General features: G+C 38.3%; 1 protein-coding gene across 7 annotated transcripts in view; it reads right to left on the reverse strand.

Annotated features, from left to right (window-relative positions):
• Tbc1d5 (TBC1 domain family member 5) overlaps nt 1–12,800 on the reverse strand; it is a 518,011-nt gene that overhangs the window by 135,789 nt on the left and 369,422 nt on the right. For 5 of the 7 annotated variants that reach the window (XM_031348347.1, XM_031348346.1, XM_031348344.1 and 2 more), the window contains one exon: nt 3,974–4,128. In XM_031348347.1, the coding sequence (XP_031204207.1) occupies nt 3,974–4,128 (155 nt within the window). The remainder of the gene's footprint in view (nt 1–3,973; nt 4,129–12,800) is intronic. The other 2 variants (XM_031348351.1, XM_031348348.1) reach the window with 1 other exon arrangement.

Genomic DNA, 12,800 nt, shown 5'->3' on the forward strand with positions numbered 1-12,800 from the left:
TTAAAAAAAAAAAAAAGAAAGAAAATATCATCCTGAGTGAGGTAACTCAGACCCAAAAGGATATGCATCTTATGTACTCACTAATAAGTGGATATTAGAAAAATAGAAGTACACAATACCCAAGATACAGTCCACAGAACTCAAAGTGGTCAACAAGCTGAAGGGCCCAAGTGTGAATGCCTCAGTCCCACTTGGGAGGAAGAAGAAAGCAACCACAAAGGGGGAATGAGGGAGGGAACTGAGAGGGAAAGGGGATAGGGGTGGGAAGAGGGGAATATGATCTGGTATTGGGTGGGGGAGAGAGAAGAAAGTAATCAGAAGTGGGGAGGGAGGGAGGGACCTGGGAGGGAAAGTGTATGGGGAGGAAGGGGAAGGAGAGGGGAACCTGATCTGGTATTGGGTGTGGGAAAAGGACTGAAGCCCTGAGGGCCAGCAGAAAGAATAGAAACAGGCAACCTCAGGAGGTAGGAGGTTGGGGGACCCTCCAGAATATACCAGAGACCTGGGAAGTGAGAGACTCTCAGGACTCAAAGGAAGGGACCTTAGATGAAATGTCCTACAGTGAGTGGGGAGAGGGACCTTGTAGAGTCTACCTCCAGCAGAAAGACTGGGCATCAAGTGAGGGATGGGGCTGCTATTCCACAGTCAAAACTCTGACCCATAATTGTTCCTGTCTGAAATAATTACAGGGATGGAAATGGAGAGGAGCCTGAGGAAAAGGAGGTCCAGTGACAAGCCCAAAGTGGGATCCAGCTCACGGGGAGGTCCCAAGGCCTGTCACTATTACTGAGGCTATGGAGCGCTCACAAAAAGGGACCTGACATGACTGCCCTCTGAAAGGCCCAACAAACAGCTGAAAGAGTCAGATGCAGATATTTGTACCCACCAATGGACAGAAGCTGCTGACCCTGTGGTTGAATTAGGGAAAAGCTGGAAGAAGCGGAGGAGAAGGGTGACCCTGTAGGAGGACCAGCAGTCTCAATTAACCTGGAGCCCCGGGATCTCTCAAACACTGAACCACCAACCAGTCAGCATACACCAGCTTATATGAGGCTACCAACACATGAATAGCAGAGGACTGTTGGGTTTGGTTTCAGTCAGATAAGATGCACCTAACCCTCATGAGATTGGAAGTTTAGAGGTCTGGAGGGGTGGGAGGTGGGGGTGGGATGGGAACATCCATGTTGAGACAGGGGGGTGGGGAGGAGGGTTAGGATGTGGAATAGTTGGATGTGGACTGGGAGGGGAACAAAATCTGGAGTGTAAAAAAAAAAAAAGATTAAATAAAAAGGAGTATAAAAAAATAGATTTAGCCAGTATAGCCAAGTTAGTGAAGGGAAGGAGGTCACTTAGAAAATGGGAACAGGTGTGCTTAGAACCAAAGATAAGAATAGTTCTTTGAGGCTGTAATATAAGCCTTCCTCTTCTAGCCCATACCCTTGCAGATTAAAACTAGAGTCTCCTGAGTCCTGGCTGAATGCTCTTAAACTGGCCTACAGGTCACTCCCAGCTCCTCTAAAATAGCAATATTAAGGTGGAGTTCCACTTTTGCCCACATTCTCTTTGTATGCACTACACCTATGTCAGGTGATTGTAGGAAGCATTTCAAATGAAAAGAGGGGAGTATTAATAATTGCTACTTTGGGACAGCATATGTAAATGAAAACTAGCTCAAACAGGCTACTATATTATGATGACCTTGTTCTTAAGAGACAATATCCATTGTTAGGGTTTGAAATAATGAAGATGTCCTTTATTCATAAAACTCTGTATGTCTTGATACTTGATACCTTAATGTTTTACATATTCCAGTAAATCTTCTCAAATTCAGTTTCACCAAAGCTTATAACACTTAAGTTCCTACCAGTTGTTTCCTATTCAATTATCTAGTCTCTGCATATCCCAGACAGGAGGCTAGTGTAGATGTCTTATCCCAGACAGGAGGCTAGTGTAGATTTCTTACCCCAGACAGGAGGCTAGTGTAGATTTCTTGTTCCCCTTACCTTTTATATTTAATCACTAAGCCATGCTAAACTGAGTTCTGAATATTTCTCTACTTCTCACTTACCTTCTACGAATCTGTCTAGCTTTGATCTGATCCTAACTCTCATCATGTCTTACTCATTGCTGCTACAGTAACCTAGAGGTTATGCTTCTCTTGGACTGTTTAGAACGCTCTGTGACTGACTGATCAGAGCTGATTAGTCATGATCAGTCGTGATCCCTGATGTTCTCTTTTCAGTTTTGTAATGAACTGTTTCCTCATGAGCACTGTCATCTAGTCATGCCATGTCATTTGAAGAAACACACATGTAGCGGGTAAGTAGCTTTCGACCTAAAGTTTATGTTTATGCTGTTCGTTTCTTTCTCCCTTTCTTTTTGATTGCCTCTCAAGTTCAACCGGGAAGCTTCTCAGGACAAGGGTAACCTAAACTCCTGACTAGTATTCACTCTAGCTTCAGAAGGTAGTATTTGCTATTACAGATTTAATGCTGACATGAATGAACAATGGTACTACTTTGGTACTTTTCGACACGTGCCCATGATTTACAGAACCATCAATAAAAACATTAAAAACATGTAAGGGCTTCAGCTGTCAAAAACTTGCTTTGTTCTATGAAATTAAGAATAGATCTTAGCATAAGAGACACGATGATTGTATTAAATATATGGATGATATGACAAAATTATGAGAAGAGTAAACCTTTAATTGTTTAAGATTTCAGAAAATCAGAACACATTTCAATAGTTGTCTGCTTTGGGAAGTTCTATGAAAATACTATCCAAAAGGATTTTTCTTTTTGTAAGGGAGGGTTTCATTTTTCTTTCTTTTACTTTTTTTTTACCACTACAGAACACACACACCTTTTAAAGGGAGATAAGTGTTGGGTGTCCAACACATCTACCGAAGCATACTATGCTACTGTCCAGATGTCTCATGTGATAACCCCATGGTCTTATATCTAATTATGGCTCCAATGGAAGGAGCTTTGATTTGTCTCTAAAGAAGCTCAAACAAAGTAATTGAACAAACAAACATGCCCCCCCCCCAAAAAAAAAACCCAAACCTTTTCAGTTTTTGGAGAAAATGTGGTTACTCATGTTGAGGGAATGAAAAATGTACAAAATTTTAACAGAATATTAGTGTTTCCAGGACAAAACAAGGGCATCTGGCACGACTGATATTATGAGAACAAAGACAGACTTCTAGCAGAGCAAGTCACTGTTACAAACGCTCCTGTTCTGACATGAGCTTTCTATTTCCTAACTCCATCAGAGCACTTAGTGCAATCTGTCCTATTACATTGTGGCTTATAAATCTTGCTTTGGGAACTGAGATTCCACCTGAGATGAAAAATCACATAAGGTATTAATAAAATATAAAACATGCTCTGATATTTCCTATAAGCTGAGGACATGCCTTTCTAGCTACAGTAACCTACCCAAGGTAGTTCTGAGGAGACAGGAACACATCTACCACTGAGTGCTATATTAAGGAATAAAATTTGCTAATATATAACTAGGCAGAAATCAAATACTCCAGATTTATTTTTCCATTGGCAAGACATTGGTATTATAAAAACAGTGCCAATATCCTCATAAATATCCTTGAATGCTTGCTAGACGTCAGAAGGTGGAGCTCTAAACATATCTGAAATGTTGGTTTCATATGCAGTCCACACGTGTGTGTGACGAGAGGACTGAAACAGGAAGGAAGTGTTTAGAAATATCCTGCTAAATAAGATCTCAGTTCTTTGAGTCTAACATCGCCCACTTCTCCTAACATGTATAATGTTCCCTAACAGAAAAGATGCTTGGTGACTTTCTTTTGATGTTTCAAATATTTCCTATTATTAAAAACTTAAGTATACGTAAATCCAACAATGAGGTATAAAGTACATTTAAAAGGCAAATCATTTTTGAAAAAAACATGAATACCTATTGGAATATGGGCAAAGTGAGACATACTTACAAGCATCTCGGATATAGAGTAGCATGGCTGTGAAGACATAGTCGACTAAGCTCAGGTTGAGGCCATCCGCAAACAGGGCATCCCAGACCACCAGCAGGTCCTGCAGGGGGAACTCTCTCCCAAAGAGCAGGCGCACCCATCGTCTGCACAGGAACCAACAAATGAAGAAAACAAGACTTCTGATAGTGTTCCTGTCCTCATGAAAAACTCTACAACTTACTAACTGAGCAGCCATAAAATACTAAATGTTAAAATACAGACTAATTCAAAATGTAAGAAAGCATCATGCATCAAAACGAGACACTGTGAAACTGAAGTTTGAAGTTTATAAAGTTGTATATATGACCATAGGCATTGCACATTACTCTATGTATAAAACATGATAAAGAAACTTGGAGAGTACATAAAATTTATGTATAAAATAGAAATCACAAATCTTTACCAAAAAAAAAAAAGATAGGACAAATGTGTAGTCAAAACAGTGTTGCACAGTGTCTAAGTTTTTTCATTGAAAACACCACTTCCCAAAATTTCAGTTTCTGTAATTGATTTTTGTTAACTTAGCTTCTTACAAATGATTTCTATAACAAATTAACAGTCAAACTTAGAAATTTATATTCTTACATTTAATAATTATTTAAGTACTAATTTTAAAACTTAATGTTAGGAAAAATCAGTACTCTTGAGGGTCAAGTCTACACAGTTAGTGAAAATGAGAAGCAAACATTACTAATTATTTTTTGGCCTGAGATAGTTATCGCTAATCACTTAGGCTATTTTTAAGGAAATGTTTTCATGCTGATTTCATATCTAGGTAATGAGTACAGAGGGAAAGTGAGGAAGCCCTGGGGACTAGACAATGCTTATATGTATAACACAAAGATTGACACGGCCTTAGGCTCCCCACATCCTAAGTAAGCAACCAATATCAATGTTTACAAAAAATTTAGAATTTGCTTTGATATATTTTTATTCATTGTTTCTAATAATGCAACAGGGGTACAATTCTTTCATATAGTCTTTCTGCCATGCATTTCAGAGAGTGTTCTATAACTCTGGCATATCCCAGAGAATCTGAAAATGTAAAGTTCTAGTAGAAGCAAATAATATGAAAGAAATTCATTAAAAATTATAAACACACACACATGATTAGTAAAGATCTTACTTCTTTGCAAAATTTGAAATAGAATACAATTGTCTAGAGGTTAAAGTGAGGCAAACCCCTCCAACTAAACCCAAAAATTCTGCTCCAGGAATATTAAGGCAGAACCATAGTTGTAACAAAACAGTCTCTAACCACGTGCATCTATCACCACAATTACAATAAATCGTGATCAAACATGTTTACGACTCATCAAATTAATCAAGGATATTTTTTCTAGACTGTACTTTCTACCTCATCTATTACTCTTTTTTTTTATGAGAAACCTAGGTAAATATTTTTAAATGTTGTAATAATTTCTACAACTTTTAATTTATCTTTCAAGTCTCAGTGAACATCTAAAATAGTTGCTAACAAATGTATGCATTTTCATCTATGTACGTTAAGAAAAAATTACATTTACTATGTACTTCTAGTTCTTACAAATCACCAAGGCTAATATGTACTGCCCCCAAAAGAACAAAATGTGACTAAATTAAATGATTACTGTTATAACTTATGAAGACATAGTACTATCTGAGGACCCAGCAATATCACTGGGCATATACCCAGAAGATCCTCCAACATGTAGTAAGGACATATGCTCCACTATGTTCATAGCAGCCTTATTTATAATAGCCAAAAGCTGGAAAGAACCCAGATGTCCCTCAACAGAGAATGGATATAGAAAATGTGATACGTTTACACAATGGAGTATTGCTCGGCTATTCAAAACAATGAATTTATGAAATTCTTAGGGAAATGGATAGATCTGGAGAATATCATCCTGAGTGAGGTAAATCAATCACAAAAGAACATGCATGGCATATACTCACTGATAAGTGGATATTAGTCCAGAAGCTTGGAATATTCAAGATACAATACTTAGGATTTCTTACAGCTGGAATTCTTATATAAATTTCAACATAGTGGTGTTGCTAACTATGACAAAATGTCAGATATTGCTGAACCTTCTCTTGCAACACTCCTGCATGCAGCTGTGTCTACTGGAGTACTGCAGAAGGGCTAAGTGTCAATCTTCATCCTTCATATCTCCTCTTCCCACTGTCCACAGGCTTAACATCTTCAGAACTATGTAGAATACACATCTTGAGCATTTTTATGTTCAATGTGAAGTCCATGATGTGCTATTTTACAAACTTTGACATGGCTTCTGAATTCATGCTTTATTCTGCCAAAATCTCCTCTATAATCCCAGAACCAGGACCAATACACAAGTAAAATGGGGGAGGCCTGGACAGGGATGAAAGGTATAAGAGGGAGAGAGGGTAGATCTGAAAAGTTCTTTGCAAAGTCCTTTCTCTATTTCACTAAGTGCTCTTTGTGATGTTCACCAAGGGGTAACAGGTGACTATTAGGCCATGCTATTGAAAATTAAAGGTCTAGCAGAATTGGAAACACAAGAATTGATATTATTGACAGTATCCTTTGCCTTAGAGAAGCTTTGCAATTTTATGAGGTCCCATTTGTCAATTCTTGATCGTAGAGCATAAGCTATTGGTGTTCAGGAAATTTTCCCTTGTGCCCAGGTGCTCAAGGCTCTTCCCCACTTTCTTTTCTATTAGTTTCAGTGTATCTGGTCTTATGTGGAGGTCCTTGATCCACTTGGACTTGAGCTTTGTACAAGGAGATAGGAATGAATTGACTTGCATTTTTCTACATGTTAACCATCAATTTGTTAAAATTGACCGTCAATTTGTTAAAAATGCTGTCTTTTTTCTACTGGATGGATTTAGCTCCCGCTTGATGACAGGAGCCTGATATAGCTGTCTCCTGAGAGGCTCTGCCAGTGCCTGACTAATACATAAGTGAAGGCTCACAGCCATCCATTGGACTGAGCACAGGGTCCCCCATGAAGGAGCAAGAGAAAGGACCCAAGGAGCTGAAAGGGTTTGCAGCCACATAGGAGGAAAAACAATATGAACTAACCAGTATCCCCAGAGCTACCAAGGACTAAACCACCAACCAAAGAGTACACATGGCTCCAACTGCATATGTAGCAGAGGATGGCCTAGTTGGTTATCAATGGGAGGAGAGGCCCTTGGTCCTGTGAAAGCTCTATGCCCCAGTGTAGGGGAATGCCAGGGCCAGGAATAAGGAGAGAGTGGGTTGGTGAGCAGGGCAATGGAGGAGGAAATAGGAGGGGAAACCAGTAAAGAGGATAACATCTGAAATGTAAATAAAGAAAATACCTAATAAAAAATTGATCTTAATAATAGTGGCACAAAAACTGTTCAAATAAGTGAAGGGAAATTTATAAATATAAGATTAAATGTGAATTTAGAAATGGGAAATATAAGAAAACATGTGTTACAGCTAAATATGTAGTACATAATTTTTGATTCATTCATTATGTATCTTATACCATGAACATAAATGACATGTGTGTGTGTATTGTGTGTGTGTGCCTGTGTATACATGTCATGACGCCCATGTTATAATCAGAGTACAGCTTTCAGGAGTCAGCTCTCACCTCCTTCTGCTCTGGGGCCTGGGGTAAAGCTCAGGTCCCCAGGTTTGTGCTATAAGCACTTTTTATCCCTTGTGCCATTTTGTTAGCTCAGACTATTGACTTGGTACAAGATCTAATAATTTATACATACAAAACCCTTAACTATAATCTCCATGCTCTGTTTTATAAAATGTTGAAGTTAAGAACAAATTCCTAATCTTTAAGACTAGAGGATATGCATAAAGCAATGATACAGAACTAATAAGGCCTGTATCAATAATCACTTTAGTCCAAGTTTGATTTACTTCATACATATACTCAAAACAAAACCTTCGTGTGCTCTTTTGGGCACATTTAAAAGCAAAGGAAAAAAGATCATTGCTTTATGGAATGAGTCACTAATAGAAATTATTTCAGTAAGCTTTTATATTCTTGGAAAGGAAATTCTACTTTAAAAAATGAGGCCTTATAAAGAAGTTATGTCTACAATTAACATGCTTCTATTGCAGTTAAAAATATTTAGCGAGTGCTAAGTTATACTTAAGGGTGGCATTAAACCTTTCTCCCTAAGATAGTCCCACTTAATTGCTTGATCCATTGCTTAGCTTTTCAGATGCTGTACCTGGAGGCAGCTGTGCTAACACACTTCATGGTGTGTGATGACACGGGGTCCCACTTTATCAGACTAACATAGCAGTTTTAGTTGCACAAACAGAATGACTATTCAAGTATTAAAGTTAGTAATAAACTTCTCAGAGACAGGACAGTCTTTGAGTCTCTTAGCCTTCAGTTCTGTGTAATGATACTGCTTCTCCCAGGGGCTCATTAACTACTGATGGTGTTATTGCTTGGTGAATGGGGCATGGAAACACCGAGGGGAAATTGATTCATGAGAATAACCAACTTGAAGTTTAAATAAGCATAGCCAACATGGTTACAGAGGGATATATTATATATCGTCTTTTCTATTTTTATTTTCTGTTAATGACCATTTTGAATGGGGCATGGGTATCACAACCTTACAAAGACAAGGTAGGAAAATGCATTCAATTTAATTTAAAAAAAACCCCAAAACAGCCTAGCCCCATATGGCAGAACACACCTTTAATCTCAGTACTTGGGAGGTGTAGACAGGCAGATCTCTGAGTTCTAGGCCAGCATGGTCTACAGAGAGAGTTCTAGGATAGCCAGGGATATACACAGAAGTCATGATAAATAAAACAAGACAAAACAGCAAGAGAACAAAATAAAAGAAAACAAGCAACAACAAGAACATGTCAGATCCTTGCTGAATGATAGATACTAACTCTGGGTTTTGTTTTCTGTTTACTTGTACTCTTCAAAAAAGTTTGAAATATTACTTGATTATTATGGAATAATACAGAATTTAAATTCATGTTAATTTCAGTTAACAGCTAAAAACAAAAGTAAGCCATGAAACTATCTGAGGTTGAAAACCTATTTGACTGAGTTTAGCTAGGTTTCATTGTAATTCTTTTGAAATGATTTGATTTTGAGTATTTACTTCACCCCTGTGAGATGAGTCTCAAAAGTTGTAGTTGTTATAGCTAGTAACATAAGACATTTTTGAGTTTAAGTCTTAGGTTTTTGAAAGTTAAAATTATAAAGAATGTATGGCAAAATAACTTGAATTATTTTTCTAAAATTCATGTAGAATAAACTAATGGAAGATGCTTAACCTACTTGCTTGGTAAGTTTTTTTATTTTACTCGTTCTAGTCATTCATAGATGAATTGATATGCAGATCAATAGACAGAGTTATGCTACATGGGGTGGTAATGCTTCCTCACAAACCCATAGTCTAACAATAACACCCACGACAAATCTATCTTTGAGTTGCTTGCCATAGTAGTCCAAGAAAGCCTCCAAATAACATGGGCTATTGCAACTCTCCTTTACTACCTCTTAGCCCTTAAGGTAAAAACCTAGTGCTGAAGATAGCATATGATTTGGACACAGGACTTGGAAGAACAAATATCAGACTGAGCATGGGAACCTCAATGGAGAGCTTAGGGCTGAAGGAGCTGAAGGGGTTTGCAACCCCATAGGAAGAACAACACCATCAACCATCCAAATCCCCAGAGCTCCCAGGGACTAAACCATCAAGCACAGAGTACACATGGGGGCGGGGGGACCCATGGCTCCAGCTGCATATGTAGCAGAGGATGGCCTAGTGGGTCATCAATGGGAGGAGAGGCCCTTGGTCCTGTGGAGGCTTGCTGCCCCAGTGTAGGGGAATGGTAGGGCACTGAGGTGGGAGTGGGTGGGTGGGTGGGTAAGCAACCTCATAGAGGCAGGGGTAGAGTGAGGGATAGGAAGTTTGTGGAGGGGAAACTCTGAAGGGGGATAATATTTGAAATGAAAATAAATAAAATAACCAATAAAAATATGGGAAAATATGGAAAAGACTAGATCTCATAGTATCAGAAGATGCTCTTAAAGCTCCCAAGGAAAACAAGCCCAACTGTAAAATCTACAAACCACAATGATGGACCAGCATAGTAGGACAGATCCCATGACACAACACTGGCAGCTTTAGTTTAGGGATATCAAACAGCTGTTTAATTACACTTACGACTGATCAATAGGAGAGAATTCATGCCTGGGACTACATGTAACCAACTACCCATGGATAGAAGGGGCACAGATCCTACAGCAGAAACATTCTTCTGTCATTTTCTTAAGTCCAAATGACTTCTTTTTTTTTTTTTTTTAATTTTAGATATCTAACTGTATTTTAAATATTTATCTTTCTACCCACTGATAAGTGCTATTTACACTTCTCATGAAAGAAGCTTGTGTATGCAGTGGATGCAAGAGGAACTTTTTTATAGACATCCAAAACTGGTAAAACAAAACAAAATAAAATAAAACAAAATCAAAAAGACATCACAGAAAATAACCACAGGGTATATAATCCCAAGTGGTTTATCTACAGTGTAACCCTACACTTAATAGCTGAGTAGTACTCCATTGTGTAGATGTACCACATTTTCTGTATCCATTCCTCTGTTGAGCGACATCTGGGTTGTTTCCAGTTTCTGGCTATTATAAATAAGGCTACTTTGAACATGGTGGAGCATATGTCCTTATTACATGTTGGAGCATCCTCTGGGTGTATGCCCAGGAGTGATATAGCTGGGACTGCTGGTAGTACTATGTCCAGTTTCCTGAGGAACTGCCAAACTGATTTCTAGAGTGGTTGTACCAGCTTGCAGTCCCACCAGCAATGAAGGAGTGTTCCTCTTTCTCCACAATCTCGCCAGCATCTACTGTCACCTGAGTTTTTGATCTTAGCCATTCTGACTGGTGTGAGGTGGAATCTCGGGGTTGTTTTGATTTGCATTTCCCTGATGACTAAGGATGTTGAACATTTCTTTAGGTGCTTCTTAGCCATTCAGTATTCCTCAGTTAAGAATTCTTTGTTTAGCTCTGTACCCCATTTTTTAATAGGGTTATCTGATTCTCTGGAGTCTAACATCTTGAGTTCTTTGTATACATTGGATATTAGCCCTCTATCAGATATAGAATTGTTAAACATCTTTTCTCAATCTGTTCGTTGCTGTTTTGTCTTATTGACAGTGTCTTTTGCCTTACAGAAGCTTTGCAATTTTATGAGGTCCCATTTGTTGATACTTGACCTCAGAGCATAAGCTATTGGGGTTCTGTTTAGGAAATTTTCCCCTGTGCCCAGGTGCTTGAGGCTCTTCCCCACTTTCTTTTCTATTAGTTTCAGTGTATCAGGTTTTATGTGGAGATCCTTGCTGGATATGTAGCAGAGGATGGCCTAGTGGGTCATCAATGGGAGGAGAAGCCCTTGGACTTGGACTTGAGCTTTGTACAAGGCGATAAGAATGGATCAATTTACATTCTTCTACATGCTAACTGCTAGTTGAGCCAGCACCATTTGTTGAAAATGCTGTTTTTTTCCACTGTATGTTTTTAGCTCCTTTGTCAAAGATCAAGTGACCATAGGTGTGTGGGTTCATTTCTGGGTCTTCAATTCTATTCCATTGATCCATCTGCCTGTCACTGTACCAATACCATGCAGTTTTTATCACAACTGCTCTGTAGTACAGTGTAAGGTCTGGGATGGTGATTCCACCAGAGGTTCTTTTATTGTTGAAAATAGTTTTCTCTATCCTAGGTTTTTTGTTTAGATGAATTTGCAAATTTCTCTTTCCAAGTTTGTGAAGAACTGAGTTGGAATTTTGATAGTGATTGCATTGAATCTGTAGATTGCTTTCGGCAAGGTGGCCATTTTTACTATATTAATCTTGCTAATCCATAAGCATGGGAGATCTATCGAACTTCTGAGATCTTCTTCGATTTCTTTGTTCAGAGACTTGAAGTTCTTGTCATACAGATCTTCTACTTGCTTAGTTCGAGTCACACCAAGGTATTTTATATTATTTGTGACTATTGTGAAGGGTGTTGTTTCCCTAATTTCTTTCTCTGCCTGTTTATCCTTTGTGTAGAGGAAGGCCACTGATTTGCTTGAGATAATTTTATATCCAGCAACTTTGCTGTAGTTGTTTATCAGGTTTAGGACTTCTCTGGTGGAATTTTTGGGGTCACTTAAGTATACTATCATATCATCAGCAAACAGTCCTAAGAGGAAAACTCATAGCTCTAAGTGCCTCCAAAAAGAAACTGGAGAGAGCATACACCATCAATTTGATAGCACATCTGAGAGCTCTAGAATAAAAAGAAGCAAATTCACCCAAGAGGAGTTGTCAGGAGATAATCAAACTCAGGACTGAAATAAATCAAATAGAAATAAAAAGAAATATAAAAAGAATCTACCAAACCAGGAGGTGGTTCTTTGAAAAATATCAACAAAATAGATAAACCCTTACTCAGACTAACTAGAGGGCACAGAGACAGTATCCTAATTAACAAGATTAGAAATGAAGAGGGAGATATAACAGATATGGAGGAAATCCAAAAAAAAAAAAAAATCATGAGATCCTACTATAAAAGCCTATTCTCAACAAACCTGGAAAACCTGGGTGAAATGGACAATTTTCTAGACAGATACCAGGTACCAAGGTTAAATCAAGATAAGATAAACCATCCAAACAGTCCCATAAACCCTAAAGAAATAGAAACTGTCATCAATAGTCTCCCAATCAAAAAATGCCAAGGACCAGATGGGTTTAGTGCAGAGTTTTATCAGACCTTCAAAGAAG

This window comes from Mastomys coucha, unplaced genomic scaffold (assembly GCF_008632895.1).
Source record: "Mastomys coucha isolate ucsf_1 unplaced genomic scaffold, UCSF_Mcou_1 pScaffold3, whole genome shotgun sequence".
In the NCBI taxonomy this organism is placed as follows: domain Eukaryota; kingdom Metazoa; phylum Chordata; class Mammalia; order Rodentia; family Muridae; genus Mastomys; species Mastomys coucha.